The sequence below is a fragment of the Theropithecus gelada genome, chromosome 17 (genome assembly GCF_003255815.1).
Source record: "Theropithecus gelada isolate Dixy chromosome 17, Tgel_1.0, whole genome shotgun sequence".
Taxonomy (NCBI): domain Eukaryota; kingdom Metazoa; phylum Chordata; class Mammalia; order Primates; family Cercopithecidae; genus Theropithecus; species Theropithecus gelada.
Window position 1 is genome coordinate 14653308 of NC_037685.1, and position 27318 is coordinate 14680625.

General features: G+C 40.7%; 2 protein-coding genes across 5 annotated transcripts in view; one reads left to right on the plus strand and one right to left on the minus strand.

Moving 5' to 3' along the window:
* Positions 1-3454: 3454 nt before the first annotated feature.
* On the minus strand, positions 3455-26006 carry COMMD6 (COMM domain containing 6). 4 transcript variants are annotated; one of them, XM_025364752.1, is made up of 5 exons: positions 15426-15476; positions 14458-14613; positions 14367-14378; positions 7023-7175; positions 3455-3658 (listed from the first exon to the last, which is right to left on the minus strand). In XM_025364752.1, the coding sequence occupies exons 2-5, from the start codon at positions 14497-14499 to the stop codon at positions 3608-3610; spliced, it is 258 nt and encodes an 85-aa protein (XP_025220537.1). In that variant the 5' UTR covers positions 14500-14613; positions 15426-15476; the 3' UTR covers positions 3455-3607. The 4 variants fall into 4 exon arrangements, with proteins under 4 accessions (XP_025220537.1, XP_025220536.1, XP_025220534.1 ...); XM_025364751.1 differs by lacking the exon at positions 15426-15476 and adding an exon at positions 4831-4869 and having other exon boundaries at positions 14458-14559; XM_025364749.1 differs by lacking the exons at positions 14367-14378; positions 14458-14613; positions 15426-15476 and adding an exon at positions 25906-26006.
* A 113-nt stretch (positions 26007-26119) lies between these two features.
* Positions 26120-27318, plus strand: part of UCHL3 (ubiquitin C-terminal hydrolase L3) — a 56099-nt gene continuing 54900 nt past the window's right edge. The window contains exons 1-2 of the mRNA XM_025364178.1: positions 26120-26452; positions 26566-26577. Of these exons, the coding sequence (XP_025219963.1) occupies positions 26258-26452; positions 26566-26577 (207 nt within the window). The 5' untranslated portion in view covers positions 26120-26257. The remainder of the gene's footprint in view (positions 26453-26565; positions 26578-27318) is intronic.

Sequence of the window (27318 nt, forward strand, 5' to 3'; positions counted from 1 at the left end):
TGTCAGAAAGTGTTCTCACACACACATTGATAAAAGTGTGTCAAAGGAGCGCATGAGCCAACCCAAAAAGCTACCAATGGAAAAGCTGGAATAATCTGAGCAACAAAAAAATTCAATTATAACTCCAAGTATAAAATAAATATCCATGGGTACATACTGATATAAATGATGGAATAAATTAATAAATGGGGGAGAAGAGACAAACCTTGCTCACAGAAGAATCCCAAGTCAAACATGTAGCTGCTCCACTGTAAAAGAGCGGGGTATAACTTCCCACTCCTTCAGTAAGGGCAGCAGATAGTGACTTCCTTTCGAACAGTAAAGTATGGAAAGAAGGGGAAAAAAGAGTAACTTGACTTGACAAACACTACTTCAGTCAATTATCAAGGTCAACATAAACCAATATAAATCACTTTGCTGTATGAACCCTTGGTATGACATGTAGAAAATGGCCCTTTACCTCTGTGATCTTCCACCCAAACACCCACAATTCAATTCCAGAAACACATCAGATGATACCCAATCGAGGAGCACCCTAAATTATACCTGACTAGTACTCCTCAAAACTGTCAAGGTCATCAAAAACAAGGAAAGTCTGAGAAACTGTCCTAACCAAGAGGAGCTTAAGGAGACATGACAACTAAATGTAATGAGGTATCCTGGATGGGATACTAGATCGGAAAAAGGACATTAGGCAAAAACTAAAGAAATCCAATATATCAACATTGGCTTGTTAATTATAACAAATGTATCATACTAATATGTTAATAAGGGAAACTGGGCATGGAGAATATGGGAGCTCTACTATTTCCACAATTTTTCTATAAATTTAAAATTTTTATGAAGTTTTAAAAAACAAAAGGTACAAAAGATTTTTTAAAATGTGTTTTGAAAGGCTGGGCGCGGTGGCTCACGCCTGTAATCCCAGCACTTCGGGAGGCCAAGGTGGGCAGATCACCTGAGGCCAGGAGTTTGAGATCAGCCTGGCCAATATGGTGAAACCCTTCTCTACTAAAAATACAAAAATTACCCAAATGCGGTGGCACATGCCCGTAATCCCAGCTACTCAGGAGGCTGAGGCTGGAGAATAGCTTGAACCCGGGAGGCGGAGATTGCAGTGAGCCAAGATTGCACTACTGCACTACAGACAGGGAGACAGAGCAAGACTCTATCTCAAAAAAAAAAAAAAAAAAAACTGTTTGAAAAGACAATTCTCCTTAAGTACTTTGTGAGTGTTGCCTTCTTTCTATATAAATCTGATGCTTGTATCAACATGTCTTGGTAGTGGAATACATGAAAAAAACTTGGGTTTTGCTTGATAAATTTGGGTGGGGGGGAGCAATCCATTTCTTTTTGAAAACTAAAAGTGTATTAATAGTTTCCCATTTGAGAATGAGCTGTTTTCTAAAAGTTTACATTTAAGTCAACTGTTTGAAACTTGAAACACACTTTTCCACAGAAATTTTAACAATGGTTAATTTCCAGGCCAGCCCAGTGAAGCTGATTAATAAAGCAAAAATAGACATTTTGCTTAATAAAGCAAAAATAGACATTTGTAATAAAAAGTGTGAAAATACATTATGAAAAAACTTGCTTTTTATTTTTTTTTTGGTGGGGGGGTGCGGACAGTCTCACTCTATCACCCAGGCTGAAGTGCAGTGATGAGATCGTGGCTTACTGTGACCTCTGCTTCCCAGGTCCATTCAATTCTCTTGCCTCAGCCTCCCGAGTAGCTGGGATTATAGGCATATGCCACCACACCCGGCTAATTTTTTTATTTTTTGTAAAAATGGGGTTTTGCCATGTTGGCCAGGCTGGGCTCAAATTCCTGGCCGCAAGTGATCTGCCCACCTCAGCCTCCCAAAGTGCCAGGTTAAAACTTGCTTTTTAAATTCAAAAGACAAACTTAAACATGCAATTTAAATTTATTTCAAATCTGCCACCCACAGTGTTTGAACCAGGGCCTAACTTTGGGTCTTTTTGCATATTGCCTTAAACCTAGAAATGCTACCATGCAAACAGGGAAGGGGAAAGAGGAAGGTTTTAATCCAAAGGAAGTGGGAGACAGAGGAACCTCATGCGCAGTTAGAGAAGGCAGGTTTGTTGTTCTAACCCAGATAGAGGGGTTTCTACTCTTATTTCTAGGAACACAATGACACTGGTACCCCACAGAATTGAGGGAGGGACAGAGAGGGGATCTTTGGGTTCTCATAATTCTAGGATCATTAATGCGTTGGCATCCAGAGGGTGGGTAATAGAAATGTCTGTGGGTAGTTGGTATGCACAAATGGCCCAGCAGCTAACTCATCAAGCTGGTGGGACTCTGAGCGCACAGGTGTGCTGTGGCAGGCAGCAGTCCTGGGCTCCTCACAGCAGTGTGCTACCTAGCAGAAAACAAAGAAGAAAGTGGACTCACACAGACCTGCAGAAATGCAGACAGGCCGGGCGCCGTGGCTCAAGCCTGTAATCCCAGTACTTTGGGAGGCCGAGACGGGCGGATCACAAGGTCAGGAGATCGAGACCATCCTGGCTAACACGGCGAAACCCCGTCTCTACTAAAAACACAAAAAATTAGCCGGGCGAGGTGGCGGCGCCTGTGGTCCCAGCTACTCGGGAGGCTGAGGCAGGAGAATGGCGGGAACCCGGGAGGCGGAGCTTGCAGTGAGCTGAGATCCGGCCACTGCACTCCAGCCTGGGAGACAGAGCGAGACTCCGTCTCAAAAAAAAAAAAAAAAAAAAAAAAAAAAGAAATGCAGACAGGGTGTGAAGAGGGTTTAAATTTCCAATGTGGTGGACCAGAATGTCTCGATCTATTTCTAGGCCATCTATTCTATTCCGGTGGCCTATTTGCTTACTTCTAAACAAACGCCATACAATGTGGTAGCCTTATAAAATAAAAGAGTTTAACAACAGGTTTATATATTTAAATTCAAGAGAGATCATCTAATGCAATAACTTGTGCTAACAGGTTAACTCAGTCGTACAAAACTCAGACTAAAACTTGTCTTTCCAACTCTGTGTATGTATTTGAACTTTCTACAACCATTAATACCAGAAAAAATTGAATGCTAGGCTAATACTGTGTAAAGGAGCAATGGTCAATCTTAATCTGATTACAACTGTTTGAAAAAAGAAGCCTCACTCTTCTGACTGCCGTTATAAAAGTGATGGCTATACAATTGAATTTGTCAAGTTATCCTAATCAAATACTACTTTTCTGATTTATATATATATTTATATATGACTCGATTGTTTATAAAATGGGTTCCATCCAGTACAAGTTTTTACACTACTGTTGTAACACATAAATTTGTGCTGCCTCCAATAGCAATGATTCAAATGTTAGTCTGATTATATCATTCACATTATCACCAAGTACACCCTTTAAAGTGTCTAATTCAGTCACTTTTATAAAGCACGTTCACAAAGTTGTGCATTGATTACCACTACCCAATTCCTGTTTATCTGATTTTTATTATTTAAAAAAATGGAAAAACAAAAGTGCATTTTTCATTCAATAAATGTTCCATCCTTATGTGGTTTCGTGGCAGAAAGTGAAGTCCATGACTTTAGAATGATAGCAATTTATCAACCAAAGAATCCGTCTTCACACCGTTTCAATAACTGCAGCAATTTCCTTGAACTGTCTGTAGAAATTCTAGAGAGAAATGGGGAAAATAATATTAATTTTGCTTTTAGAAGATATTTAAATAGTTATTTTAATTATATCTGACTACCAGAGATTATATAACATATTCAGTTTGCATTTTAATGTTACATTCTCAATTACTGAAGGTTGCTGTAAGAAATAAACAGGTGTAATTTGGTAGTGCAAGCAAAAATACTACTGTAGAGTTGGATAATTATCTCATGACTAAACTTTTCAAAAAGCACATGAGAAAGTCCTTTTAAGATCACACCAGATTTATTAAATACTCAGCACTGTCCTAGACACTGAAAAAAAAACAAAAATAACAGGTTGGTTCCAGGCCTCAAAACACTTTCAATCTAGTAAAGAACTGCATTTCAGTGTGGTAGGGGCTGTCTCATTTAAGATTATGGGTTCAATTACTAGAAGAGAGATCCAACATTAGCAATGGCTTAAATGGTAGAGCTTATTTCTCTGTCATTTAAAAATTAAGCTGGTATAATGGTTCTCCTATAGAAGTCATCTTCTTTTACATCTCAGGTAAGAAAGGAATCAGGCGAATTGTTCTTCTGTCTTCTCCTGTACCTACCAGGAAGCTAGGAGACAAATTTGAAACTTAACCTTAGCAATCAGGATACCGTCTAATGATTTACACATCTGCATTTTCCTTCTTATTTGGTCTTAATTTTTTATTTTGCTACTTAAGAGGATTTGTATTGTTTTAATTTATATGCAAATTTGTCACAGAACGAAGCAAAGTGTAACTATTTCTTTAAAAATATGTATTGATGTTCAAAATTTTAGTTACCAAACAGATATAAATTAAAAGCTCAAAGAATGTTCCTTAGCTCTCAGTCATGTAATGTGATTAACAGGTTATCTTGTGGTCAGTTTTAACCCATGTAAAAACTCTCTTTAAAAGAGTTGCCTCTAATGAAAATGTTTTTGTGTATATTTATATTTAATATGTTTATAATGTATGTATATATGTATATACTATGTATGTGTATACATACACACATAATGGAATATCACACAGCCATAAAAAAAGAAGGAAATCCTGCCATTTGCAACAACATGGATGAATCTGGAGGACATTATGCAAAGTGAAATAAGCCAGACACAGAAAGGCTAATACTGCATCATGTCACTTATGTGGAATCTAAAAAAGTCAAACTCACAGAAGCAGAAAGGAGACTGGAGGTTGCCAGGAGCAGAGGCTGGGGTCAATGGGGAAATGTTAGTAAAAAGGTACAAACTTTTGGTTATAAAATAAGTAAGTCTGAGATCTAATGTACAATATGGTGACTACAGTTAATAATACTGTATTGTTTAGTTGAAATTTGCTAAAAAAAGATTTTACATGCCCTCAACACACACACACTCTGTCCCCCAAAAAAGGTAACTGTGTGTGGAGGTGGATGTGTTAATTAGCGTGACTATGGTAATCATTACAAAATGTGTATGTTTATCAAATCATCACATTGTGAAACCTTCGAAATACACAATTTTGTCAACTGTACCTCAATAAAGCTGTGGAAAAAATTAATCCATTTGTGCTTTTTTTCCCTATGAGAAAAAATTTCTAAAGGTGGAATTAGGATAGCACAAATGCTGCACAGAATAGTAAGAATTAGGCCAGCACTGTGAATTACAAAAAAAAACCAAAACGTATATTCTCTCTTGAAATTGACTGAGTCTTCATATTTAGTTGAATGTCATTCCCATATCACAATATACATTTCCTTTTCACTGAGTCTCAGTTCCAAGACACAAATCAACACTAATAATGTTAAATTTGTGAACATTATTTTTGTTTCAAAGCAGGGATATCTATTTTAAATAAAGAAATCAAGCTGAGCACGGTGACTCAAACCTGTAATCCCAGCACTTTGGGAGGCTGAGGCAGACAGATCAACTGAGGTCAGGAGTTTCAGACCAGCCTGGCCAACATGGTGAAACCTCATCTCTACTAAAAATACAAAAATTAGCTGGGCGTGGTGGTACGTGCTTGCAGTCCCAGCTACTCAGGAAGCTGAGGCAGGAGAACCACTTGAACCGGGAGGCGGAGGTTGCAGTGAGCCGAGATCACGCCATTGCACTCCAGCCTGGGCAACAAGAGTGAAACTGTGTCTCAAAAAAGGAAAAAAAGAAAGGGAAAGAAATTATTTAAAATATAGTTTATAAAAGTAGAAATCAAAAGTACCATAAAGTGGTATATGAAAGAGTTTTATTTAAAAGGAAGCCTAGGACCAATATAATTTTAGTTTGTTTTATGAAGAATCACTTTTTATTTCCATTTCATTCACGATGGTTGCTTTGACTTTTAGAGTACTAACTGCTGTTATAAGTACTAAGTGTAAGTACTAAGTTAGTACTAGTGTAAGTGCTAATAATAGATTCTTACCTATTCATACCAAAAGGAACAAACCAAACAAACAAAAACAAAACTGTACAGGACAGTTAAATTCATGACAAAATATCTTCAGTATGTACATTTAAAAGAAAACCTGGCCGGGCGCGGTGGCTCACGCCTGTAATCCCAGCACTTTGGGATGCCAAGGCAGGTGGATCACGAAGTCAGGAGATCGAGACCATCCTGGCTAACGCAGTGAAACCCCGTCTCTACCAAAAATACAAAAAAATTAGCCAGGTGTGGTGTCAGACGCCTGTAGTCCCAGCTACTCAGGAGGCTGAGGCAGGAGAATGGCGTGAACCCAGGAGGCGGAGCTTGCAGTGAGCCAAGATGGTGCCACCGCACTCCAGCCTGGGTGGCAGGGCGAGACTCCGTCTCAAAAAAACACAAAAAGAAAACCTGATTTATAGCCCTCCCCACCACGACCCTTACTCCCCCTTGGTTACAGAAAAGAGGTAGAATGATAATATGGTAACATAACTCTAAACTACTGAGTTACTTAAGTCCCTAGCTGATAGAGCCAGGCAACAAGTTCACTTGCTCTGACCTGCCTTTTGTAAACATTATTAGTTAGAAAATTCAGGGTCAGTGCTATTCAAAGATTCATTTAGCTTAACATTCTTGAACATTAAGCCCAAAGGAATAAGAATAAAACATTTAAATGCAAAGTAAATATCCTGCCATTGAAGATAAAAATTTCCTAAATATACTCAGAGGAGTACTTTTCAAGTGATCAAATGGCACAGTACACAAATTCAGCACATTATATTGAAAATAATTTATCAAATTCCCAAAGGAGACAAATTCACATCTCTTGCATATACTACTAGTAAACGTAAAGCACATCAATTTACAAATAAAAACCATTAAAGTTTTCCCAAAGAAAAATTGTATATATCTTTTTATACGACAATTACAGAAAAAATGAGCTAAAACTGGATGAGTTAAATCACAAACCTGAAACTGTGGAATCGTCATTTCAAAGCACTTGGTCTTTACTTGGCCTGAATGATCTGCCACTTTTAGCATCACTGCAACATAAGGATACTTAAGAGATCTGCAAGTGTCTGAGCTCACAGCCATACCCAGTTTCCACTGAAAATCTACAAGCTTTAATAAGACAGAATAATACATTAGTAGTAACATTACCTGGAATGCAGATATTTATTCAATTTTACTGCACTCATACTCAACTTTTAGTTTCAACGTTGGTCATATTTAAAGAAAGTATCTTCATTTTAATATTGCTAGAGGAACAATAATCAAATGAAAAAATGGAGAGGTAATAAGGGATATAAACACAGTTAGAAAACACCATTGTAGTTAAAAATGGAAAAAAGCAAAAAGTGGGGGAAAATAAAATCTCCCCTCCAATGTATAATGGAAGTGGAAGGAAGATGTGGCAGTACTGGTTTCCTTTAACAGGCTTGGAGTATCTTTTAGTTCGCTTCGCTGTTCCATGCTCAAGCCTTACATTAGCATGTATAGTGATAAGGTAATTTTGGATTTCATCAGTGTTCATGACAGATATACGCCCTGGGTGATGTGCTATGCAGTTTACATGTATTAAATACCTTACTGAATCAACGTAACATTATAGGTTATTGTTTCCACTTTGTAGATGACAAAAGCCAACTTCAGAGAGCTTAGGTAATGTGCATAAGGTCACACATTTCTGGAATCAACTGAAACCAGTCTGTTTGACTCCAAAGATGACATGCTTAGTGACTACTGGTTGCCTCAATACTTTTTAATCTAATTCCTGTCAATGACTGCTAAATGATGCCATGGCATAAAACATGCAGCTGCTAATAGTACCTCAAAAACATGACTCTAAAACATAAAACACAGGGATAAAATACTGTCTGTCTTGTTTCCAAAGCTTAGCCTGATACATAGCAGGCACTCAAAAAGCACTTGCTCACTGACTGATACCTTTTTCTTTAAAACTAATGCTCACTGGGCAAAAATCTTCACTTGTTAATACATTTCTTCTTGTAAAAGTTAGGATTTTTGTAAATCCCACCATGTATCCTACCACATATCTATCACAAACACTGATGAAATCCAAACCACCTTATCACTATTTACACTAATGTAGTATTTGAGCTTAAGGACTATGGTGAGGAAAAGAAATGGAATGGTTCCCATGTATGCCTCAATCAACCATGGAAGTTATATAACCCATCTTCTATTTTAGGACTTTTGGGGTATGGAATAGGGGAAGGCATTTGTAAATCTCCCATTTTTATAAAAGGGGGACCAAAAATTCCTCCTATCTCAGACTTGCTTTGCACCAATCTCCTACAGCATTAAGTCCAAGCTGGTGCTGACAAAAGGTTAACATCTTTTATAAGTAAAAAGATTGTATAAATTCATTTTAAAGAAAAGTTCTCCATATAAAAATAGAGAAAGGCAAATCACAAAATAACTACAAATTTCTAATAAACCTATGAAAATGTGCTCACCTTAAGAAACAAGGAATTAAAGCCACAATTAGATACCACTACACAGCTACCAAAATGGCAAAAATTTAAGTCTGAAAATTCCAAGTATTGACAAGGAAGGACGTGAGGCAATGGGAAGTGTCACATGCTGCTGGTGAAAGTATAGACTGGGCCAATCTATTAAAGAACTGACTTTAGCTAGTAAAACTGAAGCTACGCATACTGTGATCCAAATTCTACTAGGGACAGAACTTAGAAAAACTTGTGAATGTGTACACAGGATACATATATGAAAATGTCCCTAGCAGCTTTATTCGTAATAGCCCTAAACTGAAAACCCAAATGTTCATCAGAAATAAAATGGATAAATGAAATGCTACACAGCAATGAAAATGAACTTCAGTTACACGTAAAACCAAAAATGTTAAAACAAGGCCAAAAGTTATGATTCTGTTCACTTAAACTTGAGAAAGAGGTGGTAAAACTATAAAGAGAAGAATATGCCTATCCTCTTGGGGTGGAGAGAAGTGGGCACTGATTGAAGAGGAGCATGTGGTGGGCTTCTGGGGGACTGGTAACACTCCATTTATTGACTTTTGCTTGTGGTTACATGAGTGTTCACTTTTAGATAATTCATTAACTGTCCATATTTTGTGCACTTTTTGCATATATACTCCAGAGAGAGCAATATAAGTGAGTGAGTACATTTCTGGTTGAAAGGAAGACTTTATTGTAGCCTAGGGAGTTAAGGGAAAGCTTTACAGAAGGCTTTAAGCTCCATTTTGAAGAATAAACAGAACAGGAATTGAGAGAAAAATGTGTTTTATTTATATATACCATAAATGCACACCTAGCAAAGAATACATGCTTAATAAATATTGGGTGGAACCAATTACAGATGAAAAGAGTCAAAATTTGGCTTAGGGATAGAACATTTATCTATCTTAAAGTAGACGGCTCTTGTAAGGAAATATGAAAAATAAAGTTGACAAAAGTGATCAAAAAGCCAGTAATTCCTTGCAAATTGAGCTTTCAGAGGTTTCCACAGTACTTTTATATCCTTTATCTTCCTATGGAAAACTTATCACATTAAGTCACTTAAACTTTCCCTGTAGGCATTGGGGACTCACTGAAAGTTTTTCAATAGAGAGAATGATATCAAAATATTGATTAATGGATATTCAAGCTGGACATGGTGGCTCACACCTGTAATTCCAGCATTCTGGAAGGCAAAGGCAGGTGGATCACTTGAGTGCAGGGGTTCCAGACCAGCCTGGGCAACAGCCCTGTCTCTACAAAAACTACAAAAGTACAAAAAGTAGCCAGGTGTGGTAGGGCACACCTATAAGTCCCAGCTACTTGGGAGAATGAAGTGGGAGGATCACCTGAGCCCAGGAGGTCAAGGCTGCAGTGAGCTGTGAGCATGCCAGTGCACTCCAGCCTGGGCAGCAGAGCGAGACCCCCAACTCTGGAAAAAAAAAAAAAGAGAGAGATTCATCTGGTGGCAGCAGAACATAATAATCCAAGTCTGAAGTTATATAAGTGCCTGAACTAAGCTGGTGACAAGTAGGACTAAACCGATCATAAGAAAGATGTATTGCTAGGTCTTGATGATTGCCTACAAGATACAACTATAGTTGTTCATAGAAAATTATAAAAATCTGACCTTGGATAACTGGGAGAATGCTGAGGTATCCAGTCCGAAAGTATCATTATGAGATGATACTAGGGATATCTCAACAGGAATGTTCAGAAATAGGTTAAAAATCCAAAAACAGAATTCAGCAGAGTTCATGAGTAGAGAGTTTTAATTCCAGTTCAATAGTGACATCCAAAAATTGAACCTCGAATTCATTTTCCTTTTTTTTTTTCCAGATAGGATCTCAGGCTGTTGCTCAGACTGGAGTGCAGTGGCATGAACATGACTCACTGTAGCCTAGACCTTCTGGGTTCAAGCGATTCTTCTACCTGGGCTTCTCTCCCCTAAATGTTTGAGTAAGAAATAAGTAAGCAATTTCTTATTCTTAACGGTATTTAGACTCTACAACTCCTTGATGGAAGAAGTTCCATTTTTACCATCCACATGAAAGTGGCAGAGTAAAAAGGTGCCTATTTGTTTCTCAGAATCTGAAATAAAACTAGAAGATTTCAAGCAGAAAAGCAAAGAAGGCGTGCAATGCTGAGTTCCACTGACTCTTAAAACAGTGAAATTGTCAGGTGAGGAAACAGGGAGACCTGCCATCAAGACACCGTGCAAAGTCAGTCTTCACAATTGAAAGAAAGCTAGGACTAGGTTTATGAGATAATTTCCAAAATTCTAACCTCAACATTTAAATGCAAAATGAAAGCAAACCTTCTAATAATTGTGGTTTCATCTTAAGTAGGAGTGAACTGCAAAGATTTTAAAAATATAAGAATATAAAAGAAAAAATCAGAACAGAGAACACTTACCACTATGAAGAATGTTAAGAATGAAACAATGTATGGCAGCCCCAAAATTACTGTATGATGAAGTATTGAAAAAGGAAAACATATAAAGAAACAAAAAGCTAGTAGTAAAAAAGAAAATATAAAAACATCCAGAAGTAAAAAGAATAATCAGGAAGTAAATATATAAAAAGGTAAACAAATTAGCTGTCGTCACACTAAAAATTGATGTGGAGGCTGAAGTTACTAGTAATATAAAAACATGACTATAAAAACTATCTATAAAATTGGCAATTCCTATATGTTTCGAGTAAGGGAGGGAGACCTCACTATTCAGTATATACTAAGCAATACTATATTCTAAGCATTAGGGAAGTCAAAAATAAAGCATAGTTCCTGACCTTCAGAATTCTAGGGGGGAAGGCAGACAATAAACAAAAGGATAATGAAATGGTAGCATTATGGTGTGACAAAATGCAGGGTAAGGTGACAGGGTGACAAGAAAGGCTATTTAGATAGAACCTGGGAAGACATCTTTCATGTGGCTTTTGAACAGAAAGAGACTCTAATAAAATGAAGAAAAAGCCACAGGATCTGGAGAAAAGAACATTCTGGACTGAGGGAGAAGCATGCTTGGTGTGTTCAGGGAACAATGAGGCCCAGGCAGCTGGAGGGGCATGAGCTAGGAAGAGTGGTAAGAGATAAGGAATCCATCTTCAAAGGGCCCTGTAGGCCACAGTAAATACCTACGACTTTTTTCCAGTGTGACAAGAATCTCTTAAAAAGCTCTGAGTAGCAGAGATACCTGGTCTAACTTGGATTACAAAAAGCTCATCCAGACTGCCTGGTGAGGCACAAAGTTTAAGAAAGTTGGGTGACCCTGTTACCAGGCTACTGCAGCATTCCAGGAAAGAGAATGGCGGCTTGAACCCAGGTGGCAGCAAGAGGTGGTGAATTTAGAGCGAGAGAAAACAATATGCTGATATGACTGTATGTCAGGTGTGAGGGAGAGATGGGAGCCTGCAGCAATCCATCAATTTCAGTTCAGGCATTGGTTTCTGTGGAGCTTCTGCTCTAAGTTGTGGTTCTCTGTCTTCGCAGTCTGTCTCACCAATTCGGGGGACGGCAATTCACTCTGTGATCGCGCTTCTCTGACAGATCCAAGAGAAGTTGTTCATTTTTCAGTTTGTTCAGCTTTTCCTTGTTGCTAGGACAGGGTGATGACTTCCAAGCTCTTTATGAGCTGGACCACAAAGTAAAAGTCTACCACTTTTTGTAATTTTCTTCATAAAATTTTTAAATATCTTTTGTTAGATTTATTGCAAGGTACTCTGTAATTTTTCTTTAAGAGATGGAGTCTCACTCTGTCACTCAGGCTGGACTGCAGTGGTGTAATTAAAGCTCACTGCTGCCTCAAACTCCTGGGCTCAGGAGATCTTCTCGTCTCAGCCTCCTGAGTAGCTAGCACTACAGGTCTGTGCCTCCACACCTGATTAATTTTTTTATTTTTATCGAGATAAGATCTTGCTATGTTGCCCACTCTGGTCTCAAACTGCTGGCCTCAAGCAATCCTCCCAAAGCCCTGAGCTTACAGTCGTGAGCCACCATGCCCGGCCTATAGTTTCTTCGTGTTGTAAATGACATCTTTAAAATTTTATTTTCCAACTCTTTTTGTCTGAACTAAATAACATTCAACAATGGAATCACCTTGCTGAACTCTCACATTAAATCTAATAACCTGTTTGTAAATGATCTTGGCTTTTTCTATGCAAACACTCATAATCTGTGAATGACTGTATAGAAGGATGTGCAGTAGCCTGAATAATGGCCCTCCCAAATATGTCCACATGCTAGTCCTCAAAATCTATGAATATGTTACCTTAGGCAACAAAACAGTATTGGTAGATGTGACAAAATTAAGGACTTGGAGATGCGGAGATTTTCCTGGATTATCCAGGTGGGCCAAATGTAATCGAAACGGTCCTTATAAGAGGGAGGAAAAAGGGTCAGAGTCAGAAGGCAATGTGACAATGGAAGCAGAGGCTGGAATGATGTGCTTTGAAGATGGAAGCAGAGGCCACAAGCCAAGGAGGAAACAATCTCCCCTACTGCCTCAGACGGAACACAGCCCTGCAGATACCTTGATTTTAGCCCCGTACGACTAGTTTAGGACTTCTGACCTCCAGAACTAGAAGATAATAAATTTGTGTTTAAGCCAAAAAGAGTTCAACTTAAAAAACCCCATAATTAGTATAATTCTGTTTCAGAATATCTTAAATACAAAACTTAACGTAAGAGAATGGATAAAATGACTTACGAAAGATCGACTCAAAATGCACTAAGTCATATAACTAAGCAAAGCCAGGTAAGACGGTTGACAGCTGACTTCCCCTACTTCCCAGGAATCCTCAAAAGCAAAGTCAGTTAGAGAAAAATGACAGAGAGCAGTCAATGGGCACCTCTCTCAGCCCCTGTATTCTAATTATTTCTTATCTCATCCCTTTCTTACATTTTGTATGGAATTGGGTAACTCCTGGCCTAAAAATACTCTAGTTTTAGTATTCCTATTCTGGGAAGTGTTATACATTAGTTGCCTACAAATAGTTTATTAGCTAAAACAGCACAGCAGGCCGGGCGCGGTGGCTCAAGCCTGTAATCCCAGCACTTTGGGAGGCCGAGGCGGGTGGATCACGAGGTCAGGAGATCGAGACTATCCTGGCTAACATGGTGAAACCCCGTCTCTACTAAAAATACAAAAAACTAGCCGGGCGTGGTGGCGGGCGCCTGTAGTCTCAGCTACTTGGGAGGCTGAGGCGGGAGAATGGCGTGAACCCGGGAGGCGGAGCTTGCAGTGAGCCGAGATCACGCCACTGCACTCCAGCCTGGGAGACACAGCGAGACTCCGTCTCAGAAAAAAAAAAAAAAAAAAAAAAAACAGCACAGCAGCACTTGAAAAGGAAATGGGGCTAACATATACTTTAAAAGTGAAATTCATATTCCTAGCATTATAAATGCATACTCTAAAAGGCTAAAATGCTATACTTCATCTTCAAAAATAACATTTTTTAGAGACTAAGAAAATGTTTGCGACGCTATCTCTGAAAATTTTCATAACTTCTTCTATATCCATCACACTTTAACATACGGTGTTCCTAGCTTCGAATAAATGACGCCTAATCAAAGCCCAACAATCCCTGATCTGCATTCTTTGGGCTAGTGCGGGGTGGGGAAGAGGAGCTTTCATTATAATGGCAACGGCTACCGGCTCAGGTGCAAAGGAGAAGGAGCAACGCAGGGAGGCGGACTGAAGGTTACCGGCTCCCGGACACAAGACTCGGGGAGACCTGGGGAAGGCTCAGGGTGGCACGGTCTCGCGGCCGTGGGAGGCGGGCCGGCGGAGGACAGGGCGGGGCCGTCGCTCACTCACCTGGTTGGTGACCTGAAACGGAAGCACAAACACAATTTAGAGAAACATCTTTCTTGCTCGCTGCCCGCTCTCCTTCCAGGTTGGTACTCACCTCTGACTTAGCATCCAGCGGCGGCTCGCTACACGCCTCCATGGGCAGCGTCGGCTACTTGCGCCCCGGACTCGAGAGAACGCCCCCGACTAGCGCTTCCGCTTCCACGTCCTGCCTCTCGCGGCCTGGCGCATGGGGCGGACGTAGCGGGGGAAGCTAAAAAAAAGCATCTTTATATGACTCACACTTTTTCTTAATTAAACATCAATTTTAAAGAGACATTGACCTAAAAGAAAATTATGTTATGGAAAAAGGCCAAAGATTTGGGAGATACTTTGAGAAGAGAAGCGCTAATTAAATTTATGATGCCGCTTTCCCCATCTAACACTGACACGTGGGCTCTTCCAATCTGGAGCCGGGCGGGGCAAAGCATCCCGAAGCACCAGTCCTCAATCCCAACCAAATTCGAAAGCCGCTGGGCGACCACACCCCCGGCCCTGCGAGGGAAGCCTGTGGGAACCACAGTTATAGGATGAGCTACTTCGCCGGCCTAGCTGTGGGCGGGGGATGCTTTCCATTATCCCTGCTGTTCCTCTTGCATCCCACCCCTCAGTCTGGCTGCGGAATACCTTCTCATCTTGTCTTTCCACTTCTTTCCTATTGACGTCAAATCCATGCTACACAAAGTATCCACAGTGATTTTTATTTCCCGCCAACTTTTTATTTTGAAATTTTTTTTTCAGAAAAATTGCAAAAAATAATTCAGTGAACACCTATATACCCTTCATCTAGATTCACCAACTGTTCGCATTGTACACATTTGCTTTATATCGGCTTATATTAAGGATGATACTTCTCTCCTAGATGCTTGAACATGTTGTCTCCTAAGAACTAGGACATTCTTCTAAATAACCACAATTCAACTATCACATTCAGGAAATTTAACATTGATAAAATACTATTCTCTAATAGGCCAAATTAAAATTTCCCCACTTGTTTCAACAACATTCTTTAAAGTTACTCCCTACCCCATCCACAAACAGAATCTAATCAAAGGGTCGTCTTGAATTTGGTGATCATGTCTCTTTAGTCTCCTCTAATCTAGAACTGCACCGGTAAAGGGTCATCAGGACTGTGTTCCTCAATGAAGGTTCGGGGGTGGTGGGGTTTGGGTGAAGGACGGGGGCGGGGGTGCGGATCTGCTTTCAAGCTCATTCAGCTTGTTGGCAGAGCTCAGTTCTGTGCAGTTTCCTTGCTGGCTTTCAGATGGGGATTCCCAGCTCCTAGAGGCCATCTGCGTTCCTTGGCTTGTGGCTCCTTCCTCCATCTTCGAAACCAGGAAGGGCAGGTCAAGTCCTCCTCACACTTTAAATCTCTCTCATCTCGCTTTCTGTATGATCTCTCCTGTTCCTGTTCCTTCTTTTGCCACATCTCTCTGACTCTAGCCTGAAAAAATTCTCATTTTTAAGGGCTGAAATAATTATTAGATCAGGTATAACCAAATAATTAAGAATAACTTTTTTTTTTTTTTTTTTTTTTTTTGAGACAGAGTCTCACTCTGTCACCCAGGCTGGAGTACAGTGGCACAATCTAAGCTCACTGCAACCTCTGCCTCCCAGGTTCAAACAATTCTCCTGCCTCAGCCTTTTTGAGTAGCTGAGATTACAGACATGTATCATCATGCCTGGCTAACTTTCGTATTTTTAGTAGAGATGGGGTCTCTCCATGTTGGAGAGGCTGATCTGGAACTCCTGTCCTCAAGTAATCCACCCACCTCGGGCCTTGGCTTCCCAAAGTACTGGCCTCCCAAAGTACAGCCATGAGCCACCGTACCTGGCCTCTTTCTATCTTAAGGTACATAACTTTTAATTATGTTTGTAAAGTCCCTTCAGATCAATACCTAAATTACTGTTTCAATGAGTAATCAAGATGGAAATCTTTGGAGGAGGGCATTTTTAGAATAATACTTACCTCAAATACTCTCATAGGTTGTTGGAGAATTACATTAGTTAATGCCTGTTAAACACCTAAAAATGTCCCTGGCATGTAGCACTCAGATACTAGGCCAAAAAACGAACAACAAACAAACAGAAACCCCCACTGACTCAAAGTTATTGGACGTGATTAAATGTACTAATTAGCTTGGGAGGATAGTCCCTGAATGAATCAGATGATTTCTTCTCTAAGGAAGTCAGATGAAAAGACAGAACACTGTGGTGCATCCAGCTGGTCAGTGCATTGGTTCATTTTGCCAAAAAAAAGGAAATCTTTTTTTCTTTTTTTTGAGACAGAGTCTCGCTCTGTTGCCCAGGCTGGAAAGCAGTGGTGCGATCTCACCTCACTGCAACCTCCAACTTCCAGCTTCAAGCGATTCTGCCTCCGCCTCCCAAGTAGCTGGGATTACAGGCGCATGCCACCATGCCCAGCTGTTTTTTTGTATTTTAGTAGAGATGCGGTTTTACCATGTTGCCCAGGCTGATCTTGAACACCTGAGCTCAGGCAATCCACCCACCTCGGCCTCCCATTACAGGCATGAGTCACCATGCCCAGCCCCAGGAAATCTTTTTCTTGAGTTCTTGTTGTCATCATGGTAAGGGGGTGGTAAATACACACACACACACACACACACACACACACCCCTTAACTTTGTAAAAATGCTTCAAAAAGGTGAAAAGATATGTATTTTAAAAGGTAATTTTTGTTATTTCTTTTTATTTTTCATGCATTTCTTTAAAAACTGTTTATTATTGTTCTAATTCAACATGAGTGCACTTCAAAAACCTATCGATCTGATTTGGGGAGAGTAAAATGTCATTAGAGTGTAGGGCAATCTCTGCCAATTGTTACTCCAGCAACACATGTGATAAACTGTTTATGTTTCAGACCTCCATCTTAAAAGAGATCACTTACACAAACTTCGCAGTTGGAAAACACAGATGTTATGAATAGAGTCAAAAATGCTAATATTAAAAATGCATGAGTATAATTTTGTTTTATTTTTATGTAATGACATATAAGTAGAGCATATGTTGTAAAATATTTTTGGAGCTCTTACAGTAAGCCTAGTACTATCACATGCATAGGAAGAAATCCATAGAACTATGGCATAAACTCTGATCTCATGAGCATTATGGTGTAATGTAGAAAACGAAATTGATACTCAGGAAGCAGGCAATGCTTCAATTTAAGTGTTTATTTTAAGGCTTTTTTGTGCCAAGTGATATGCAGTTGTCCCTCAGTATACTCAGGAGATTGGCTCCAGGACCAATTAAGGCAGATGACAATGTACCAAAATCTGCATATACTCAAGTCCTGCAGTCTGTCCTGCTGAACTTGAGTGTAGGAAAATTCTGCCTCCCTATTTGTGGGTTTAGCATCCCAGGAGTATAGCAACTTTGATCTGTGGTTGTTTTAAAAAAAAATATCAGCACAGTTCAAACCCATGTTGTTCAAGAGTCAACTGAAATTCTAACTCGAGCTAGTCTAAGCAAAGTAGCAGAAATTATTGTCTCACAGAGGCAGCCTCTGACACGTAGTGGTGGAGCCAGCTGCAGGGTCAACAGAATTGTGAGGTTTGAATAGTAAAAGTGCCCCATCTCCGCTTCTCAGTTGTGGTCCAGCTTTCTGCCTGTCTGCTGGCTTCGGTCTCTTCAGCTTCACCATACGTTGTTGGAGAGTAGTGTGTATATATAGACATATGACCACCAACATCTCTGGGTTCACAGCCTTATGACTCATGATCCAAGGAGAAAGAGGAAGCTGCCCATCCATCTCAATTCTCAGAGAAGGACTCTAGTTGATCTGCTTGGACTACTACTGGGTCTGGAGTGATGTGTTATTATTTTTGCCCATGCTGTCTGCTGTGTTCATAAGGGGTAGAATTGTGTGATTGGTAGAGTCACTGGAGGCAAAAGGGGTGAAAAGACATGCTCTATAGGAGATGGAGGTGAGAATGATGCAACAAAGCTTGGATGAAAATATACTAGGGAAACAAAATAAATGTGCACTCAACATATTTACTATACTGTATTACAATGCACTGTCCTGTGTAGTCAATGGATATGGTATGCAGACTAATGGCCCCCCCAAATATGTTACTTTCTAATACCCAGAATTTATGAATATGTTATGTTGCATGTTTAAATAACAGAGGCTCTCTAAAAGAAAATATTTATTCGCGCATAGGGCACTGCAGTGGAAATACATATGCCATAGTAAACTATGTGCATATTCAAGGAGGTAAAGGAAGACAAAGGTTTTTAATGGAAAAATTAGGAGGATTACATAATTGTTTTGTGATAATAATCCTTGTCTACAAGTATTAATAACAAGAGTGGTGCCAGTCAGCGGCTGGCCAGGCAGTTGCTGGGCAGATGACCTTGCAAATATATTTTTTGTGTAAGGGTGCAACGGCCTTTGTGCAAGGTTGTTGTTTTGGCAGAGTCTTTTGTGATAGTTTTTGTTATCTGGCATTTATGCATGAAAGCTCTCTCATGGCCTTCCCCAGCTCTATTTGTCAAGGTTTCTTTTCCTTTTTTTGATACAGAGTTTTGCTCTTGTTGCCCGGGCTGGAATGCAATGGTGCGGTCTTGGCTCACTGCAACCTCTGCCTCCTGAGTTCAAGTGATTCTCCTGCCTTAGCCTCTCAAGTAGCTGGAATTATAGGCAGGCACCACCATGCCTGGCTAATTTTGTATTTTTAGTACAGACAGGGTTTCACCATATTGGTCCATCTGGTCTCAAACTCCTGACTTCAGGTGATCCACCTACCCCAGCCTCCCAAAGTACTGGGATTACAGGCGTGAGCGACTGCACCTGGACCTTTTTTTAATTTTTAACACAAGTGACTCCATTATGATTCTTAACAACTTTCACAATTACATAAAAAGGGGGAATTAAGGTTGCTAATTAGCAGACTTTAAAAGGAGGAGAGTTTATTGGATTACTCAGATGAGTCCAATATATTCACAGGGTCCTTAAAGATGAAAAGTAGAGGCAGAGGAGTTAGAGTCAGAGAGAGAAAGGGAGTATGTTAGAGTGATAGATTCCATGTGAGAGACTCAGCCAGCCTTTGCTGGTTTTGAAGACAGAAGGAGGCCAAGAGCCAAAGAAGGAAGGTTGCTTCTAGAAGCTAGAATGGGCACATTAGCAAAGACATGGAATCAACCTAGAGGCCCATCAGTGGTGTACTTGATTAAAGAAAATGAATATATACACCATGGAATCCTATGCAGCCATAAAAGAGAACAAAATCATGTCCTTTGCAGCAACATGGATGGACTGAAGGCCATTATCCTAAGCAAATTAATGCAGAAACAGAAAAACAAATGCACGTTCTCACTTATAAGTGGGAGCTAAACACTGAGTATACATGAACATAAAGAAGGGAACACACACTGGGGCCTACTTGAGGGTAGAGAGTGGGAGGAAGGCAAGGATTGAAAAACGACCTATCCAGTACTATGCTCATTACCTGGGTGATGAAATAATCTGTACACTGAGCCCCCTTGACACACAGTTTACCCATGTAACAAACCTATACATGTATCCTCTTAACCTAATATAAGTTTGAAAGAAAAGAAAACAGCTGGAATAGGAAAGAAAATGGATTCTCCCTTATATATCCCAAATAGTTTCCAGAAGGCACACAGCCCTGTCAATACTGTGATTTTAGTCCAGTGAGCCCTATTTCAGACTTCTGAACTTCAGACCATAAGATATACATTGGTGTTGTTTTAAGCCACTAAATGTGTGGTAATTTGTTATAGCAGCAGTAGAAATTTGAGAGAGTAAAGCATAACAATGAGTGCTGCGATCTTGACAGTCACCTAGGCCTGAATCTAAATCCTTCTACTGCTCAGCTGTGTGACATCCTTCAAGTTGGCCTTTCTGAGCATCAGCTTTCTTAGTTTTAAAAATAGGGCTATCAGTATTTGTCCCACAAGGTTTTTATTAAGGGATAAATGAGATCTTGTATGTAAAGCATGTAGCAAACGTTCTGAACATAGTAAGTGCTGATAAATCCTAGGAGCTATTGTCATCAGCACAATATTCAATACTCCAAAGAACCCTATAAGTTATGTAGATCATACATTATCTCTATTTTAAAGGTGAGAAAACTGAGGTTCAGGAATGGTAAGCAACATCACCTAGCTAATAAGTAAAACTTAAAGCAGTCTGGTATTAATTTACAATTTGCAATCTAATTTCCGAGAGCTCTGGAGAGATTCCAAACTCCCAGTGTAGCTGCTGAAACGCTCCTCAGCTACTTTCTGCTAATTGGCTGTTTTATTTGTACTCCCGGCTATTCAAGAAGATGAGTGATTCTGTGTGTGTTGTGGTGGTGGTGGTGGTGGGGGCGGGGGGTGAGGTAATAAATAAGCAGCATCAGTAAGATGCAGAACCAGGAATAAGCATGATCACTAATCCTAGAATCATAGAGGTTTTAGAGTTTAAAGTGAGACTTAAAATTTTTAGCCTGTGGGCCAAATTTGGCCTACTCAAATGATTAAAAAACAAAACAAAACAGAAAACAATCTATATCAGAAACTCCAAATGAGAATGCACTTAGAAAAGTTTTATGTCATCCAGTTGTCACAGTCCTTACATCACTCTTTCATTTCTCCTGTCTACTTCACACATTTGAAAGCTTCAAGACATAGTTTTCAACCTTCGGCTTAAAGGCTGAAGAATGTAGCGTTAAAAAAAAAAATGAGACCAGCTAGGCATGGTGGCTTACGCCTGTAATCCCAGTACTTTGGGAGGTTGAGGCGGGTGCATCACTTGAGGTCAGGAGTTTGAGGCTATCCTGGCCAACATGGTGAAACCCCGTCTCTACTAAAAATGCAAAAATTAGCCAGGTGTGGTGGCGCATGCCTGTAATCCCAGCTAATCTGGAGGTTGAGACAGGATAATTGCTTAAACTCAGGAGGCAGAGGTTGCAGTGAGCAGAGATCGCACTACTGCATTCCAGCCTAGGCGACAGAGTGAGACTTTGTCTCAGAAATAAAATAAAATACAAAAAATTAGCCGGGCATGGTGGCGCACACCTGTTGGGAGGCTGAGGCACTAGAATTGCTTGAATCTGGGAGGCGGAGGTTGCCATGAGCCAAGATTGCTCTACTGTCTTCCAGCCTGGGTGACCAAGTGAGACTCTGTCTCCAAAAAAAAAAAAAAAAGACCTAAGTAGGTTAAGTGCCTGGTTTAGAGAAACACAGCTAGATAGTCATGATTTCTGATCAAGTGTGGAGAATGAGTTCATTCTGAGGACAGACAAGGCCTAATTATGTAAGGCTTTGGTATGTTTTCAAGCACTGCCAAAAGGCCACGTTTAGGAGTGATAGTTTGGCAATACAACATACACTCAAGGCAGATGACAGGATACGAACACATGCAGCAGGAAGAAAGCTGGACATACTGCTATTAAGATAAGTAATATAAGATAGTGAGTAGTTAAGGTGAAGTGCCATGAATGAGTTATAGGTATACAGAGAGACTGACCCCCACAACCCCATAGCCCTAAGGGCAGTTAGGTGGGTCCTGAACCTGAAAGATTCCCTGGGCTGGTTACAACTGTGATGACAAACTTAAATCAGGTGTTGTACAAATAGCAAATTTCATCAATTCTTAGATAAGTATTTTTTCATATTTACATCAGGAATTATAGTGAACATCACATCAGATGGTTTCTTATTTATTTATTTATTTATTTTCATTTGTATTTTTGAGACGGAGTCTTGCTCTGTCGCCCAGGCTGGAGTGCAGTGGCAGGATCTCGGCTCACTGTGAGCTCCGCCTCCTGGGTTCACACCATTCTCCTGCCTCAGCCTCCCAAGTAACTGGGACTACAGACGCCCACCACCACACATAGCTCATTTTCTGTATTTTTAGTAGAGACGGAGTTTCACCGTGTTAGCCAGGATGGTCTCGATCTCCTGACTTCGTGATCTGCCCGCCTCGGCCTCTCAAAGTGCTAGAATTACAGGCGTGAGCCATTGAGCCTGGCCTCAGATGGCTTCTTAAAGTGACGGTTAACCAGGGCAGCAGTCATGACTCAGTTGTTTTTGCGGGTGCATGCATGAACTTCTTCATAGCTCTTCTACACTTCTACAGAGTTATGAGTATTGTTTGCTCTATATTTACTATGTTTAATTGCCATTTATAGCACAATAGGGTGACTATAGTCAATAATAACTCAATAGTACATTTTTAAAATAACTTAAGGAGTGTAATTGGAGTGTAACTCAAAGGATAAATGCTTGAGGGGATGGATACCCCATTCTCCATGATGTGCTTAGTTCACTCTGTATGCCTTTCATGTACCCCATCAATATATATACCTACTAAGTATCCCTAAAAATTAAAAAATAAAATTTTAAAATATTGACATTTAAAATGTCTTTTAAAAGACTATGGTGTAATTTGGCATAACAAAAAGTTACTGGGTATGGAAATAAGCATGAAAACAGAACAACAGGTTGCAAACTTGTACTGGTGAGGCAAATATGGACTATTGGAGGAATAGCCACAATTCTGTGTATTCTTGCAAAGCAACCAAATAATTTACAATTTCTAAAAATGGTGGATAGCTTTGAGTAGATAAGTTAGTCAAGTTGCTTATTTCACTTTAAGGTTGGAGAAATCACCAAATCCCTCAGAATATAAGAAAAAACTGTATTAGGATGAAAGAACAGTTTTTGAGTCACAAGTACTCTTGTTAAGGCATCAAACGTTAATTTGCCAAAAACTTCCTGCTGTCTTTGAATAGAAGCTATTAAATTTCCAAAGATGTATGATTCAGCAGTTGCTGCAAAATGTAACTATATGCTTAGTCAGGTAGGAAATAGCGATAAACCTTTACATGCTTTGACAACCATCAAAATTATACTGTCCATGCTAAAGGTACTAAAAGTGCATGGATTTATGTAAATAAGTGGCATGACACTATGACACTATGCATAGGCATGCCACTATATTTAACTGAAAACTGTAAAATATTTAATAAAATCTTCTGTGATGATATTGTGCATACTCATAAGAAGGGGATGCACAATGTTTTAGCTGATGATCTAGTTGCTGTGAACACTGAATTAGCAAATACTAAATCATTGCTTCTAGGGGAAGTATGGGTTAGGTTTCTGTGAGCCTGTGGTCACAATATTTTCATTAGATAATCAATACATAACCTTGTTTTATGTGCATTTCTATTTTAAAAAACCTTATGTAATATATATTGTTGATTCATTAGCACTGAATTACAGCCAACAGCACTGTAAGTGAAAACCTGAACAAACCTTATCTAATACTTGTATTTTCTCTGTAAGGCACATGAAAGCCTTCTTGGACTTGGGATCACTAAATAGCAGTTAAGCACTATGCTTGGGGGCTATTTTAAACATTGAATTAACTGACAAAAATCTCAAAAATGGGAAAATGAGCATTAAACAGACCATCGAGAGGACACCTGTTTCCAGTATAAGAGCTGCAAGAAGAAGGCAGAGTATCACCTTGCTCAACCTTGGCTGGGAACTAAAATTTTTTGCCACCCTGTGAATATTTGTGAGTGACCATGAGAACTCTTTAAGTACAGATTTGGAAATTACCAATAAATTTTAGCAAGGAGTTCAAAATGCAAAACCCATAAATAATGAGGATGGACAGAATTTTGTAAAACTTCAAAGTCATATGGCAAAGGATGTGGGTAAAGGGAAGATTAAAAAATTGGAACCAGTGATGCCCAATCTTGGGATCCGTCTCAGACTTTTTGAATCAAAATCTGCATTTCATATTCCCCAGGTGTTTCTATGCACCTCTGAGACATGCTGCCCTCAATACCATGATAGGTACATCCATACCAGACGGTGGAAGTTAAACTGTATAAACCATATAAACCAGATGGTGGAATTAAATTGTACAGTTTAACTCTACAAATTACAGTCCTACATTTGTAAAGGTTTTATGGGTCTAAAGGTCTGGGGTGTGCTAGGACAACCTCTGTAAGGTGAAAGACAAGTTCCTGCATCTTGCAATTCCTATTAAGAGCAAAATGGCAGACCACCTACTGGGCCTCTTTAGCTTTTGGAGATAGAATATACACTTGGGAATACAGCTGCCAATTTGAGTGGATCCCTAGCAAGACAGAGCTCTGTAGCAAGTCCCTGCTGGGATGCAAACTGTCTTGCTATCTGACCTTGTGTCTCAGCAGATCCAATGTGGCTAGTGTCCCTGGAAGATAAAGATGCTGTGTGAAGTCTTAAGCAACCTTAACAGGTGCAGCACAGTGCAGAACCTCAGGGATCTGGAGCAAGGCCATTCCTTTGATAGTAAGTAATTTGAAAAGCAGCCCCTGGCATGCACTGGGCCCAGGAGAGACTAAGAGTCTGGCCATGTAACTCTAGTGATAATGCAACTAAGCCCATCACAAGCTGGACACTGCCAGTTTTACCAAGCCAAAGTGTTAGGTGAGTATAGCAGCAATGCATTAGGCAGATAACGATGAAGAGGAGTTAAGGTAATGAAACACCTCTGAAGTCAAAGAACAGTGGCCAGAAGAACATGGGTGGGAGAGTTGGAAGTTTCCCAAGAAAAGCAAGCTCAGCATAATATTATCTTTTTCTGACTCCCTAACTGCTCTCTACCTGAATTTCCTCTATTAGGTGCAGAATAGTAACATGCACTCTTGCCCAGGTCAAATTTATGGAGTTATCATCGATAACTTCTGCTTATCAAAGGCATCATCCCTTAAAACAGTATCTCTTTAATCTGTGCCTTTCTCCGTGGCTACTGTCTTAATTTTTTCAGCATTTATTTCTCACACGTTTTCCACATTATTGACAAGTGATGTTTCTGCATATCTGATCATCCCATTTATTCTTCAGATGTTTACTGAACATTTTCTATGTATCATGCACTGGGTTAGGCCCTGGATAAATAATGTGAAGAAGAAAAAAGAGACAATGTTACTGGGCTCCTGGAATTTGCAGTTCGGTGAAAAAGATACATAAATCCTGCTTAAGATCCTTCAGTGGTTCCTTGCTGTTTTCAGGAAGCCCAGATGTCTTGAGCGGGTTGCCTCTGTTTACCTCTCCAGCATCACCTCTAATCAGTACCCTTTACTCTGCAGCCACAGTGCGTTTTCCCTTCTTCACAGCACCCTCCTCTCTGCCTGGGTAAAGTCTACCGTCTTTTAAGGGTTCAGTCCAGCAATCCACTTTTTCAGGAAGACTTCTGGACACTCTCCTCCCCCTTCCTCCGTAGTTCCAGCACACCTCATGCCATCACTATCATATAGGTACCACGCTTTTTATCCTGATTCTCCGTTGTCTTGTCCACTGCCTCTACTCCACAGTGAACTCAACTTTGTGTCCTCAATACTTAGTACAGTGATTTCTAGTAATCGACATTTTTTCTGTCAAATTGAATCGGATATATAGAAATACCCGCTGCCTCCCGCAAGGGCAGATAAGGCCAACCCATCACTCCTGCACCCCGACAAAGGAACAACAGCACCGTGCTGCACGGAGTCCTCTGGCCTTGCTGCCTGGCAATGGGTAGCCACCTGGGCGTCTGTCTCAGAATAGGACTCCGCGGCGCGCCTCCTAGCGCCATGGGTTGACTCTGCAAGAATGGGAGGGGGCCGGTGAGCACGCGGTCCCAGACCTGCGCATGGCGCATGCGTAGAACGCGAGCGCTCGGCAAGGCTCGGCTCGGAAGAGTCCAAGCGTGAGGGGACAGGACTGTGAATCCAGATACTGTTTTTCTCCCGAAGTAGGTATTTGGCTCCTATTTTTTTCCTCCTCGACAGCATCTTAATTTAAAATATCACACTTGACCTACGGACCTGCAGGGGGCGGTTAAGAGGATGAGAGGCCAGTCAAACTCTTTTTGGTGTTTAGGCGCCCCTACTCGGGGCGGTGTGTTGGGAGGGCCCAGGTCAAGGCGCGCGTGGGCGGAAGCGGCGGCGGCGGCGGCGAAGGCGGCGGCTGTCAGAGCTGGAGGGCCGGTCACCGCGGCCATGGAGGGTCAACGCTGGCTGCCGCTGGAGGCCAATCCCGAGGTGGGCGCGCTTCGGGGCAGCCCTGGGCCGTGGGCAGGCGCAGAGGGAGCCGGCTTGCTGCCGCGAGTCCACGGTAGTTTGTCTCTAAAGCGTGTTCTCTGTTTCGTTTTCAGGTCACCAACCAGGTGAGTGAGGTGTCTGTCGCTCGGGACCTCGGAGTCCTTTCTGTCTGCTCGGTCCGCTTCCCTGCTGGACTTCACCTCCACGCTTCCAAGGATTCTGGGATTTAATTTCTTGAGGGCCCCTCTTGTTCGGCTTTACGCGGGTCCGCCCCTTTCAGAAAGGGCCATCTCCCTGCCACCTGGCTCCTGGAGATGCTCCCACCACTCCTCTGGTCCCATTCCTCAGCCACCACGTATCTTGGGGACTCCGGGTCAGAGGTTTGGAGGGACTTTTACCCTGTATTCCTATTCCCCTTCCTTCTTCGTTTTGCCTCCTGTTAGTGCCGATTCCATAATTTTCCTCCTGGTGTACCTTCTGGATGACTAATTTGCCCACACTTCCTGACTCCAAGCTTTGTAAACTCGCCCACCCAGTCCTTGTAATTTCATCCACCGCCTGCACTATGAAATCATCTTCCAATCATCTCTTGCCCCATCAAGTCACTTTTCTTCCCCGCCACGCCCCCTTTATCTTACAGTCTTTTAAAGCTGGACATTTAGTTGCTGTTGTATCAAAGAAAGCTCAGTTTAGTAGTTCCCACGCCATTCTTTGCAATCTACAGCAGTTTAAATTCCTTCTAGGTGTTGGAGGTTGGGGTTTGGGGAGGGACGAGGGAACATCTCCCAGTCACTCAGAAGAACAGTAAGTGCTACCAGGTATAAACCTTTGATCTGCTCAGGTGTGCCTTATCTTACCCTGGTTTT

Excerpts from the sequence above, each read along its gene's own strand:
- COMMD6 (XM_025364749.1), bottom strand. The coding sequence starts at position 26,004 with ATGGCGCTAGGAGGCGCGCCGCGGAGTCCTATTCTGAGACAGACGCCC. Across the intron at positions 7,176-25,905 it reads AGAGGACTCCGTGCAGCACG|CTTGTAGATTTTCAGTGGAA; the intron begins GTGCTGTTGTTC and ends GTCTTATTAAAG. Across the intron at positions 3,659-7,022 it reads TGACGATTCCACAGTTTCAG|AATTTCTACAGACAGTTCAA; the intron begins GTTTGTGATTTA and ends ATTTCTCTCTAG.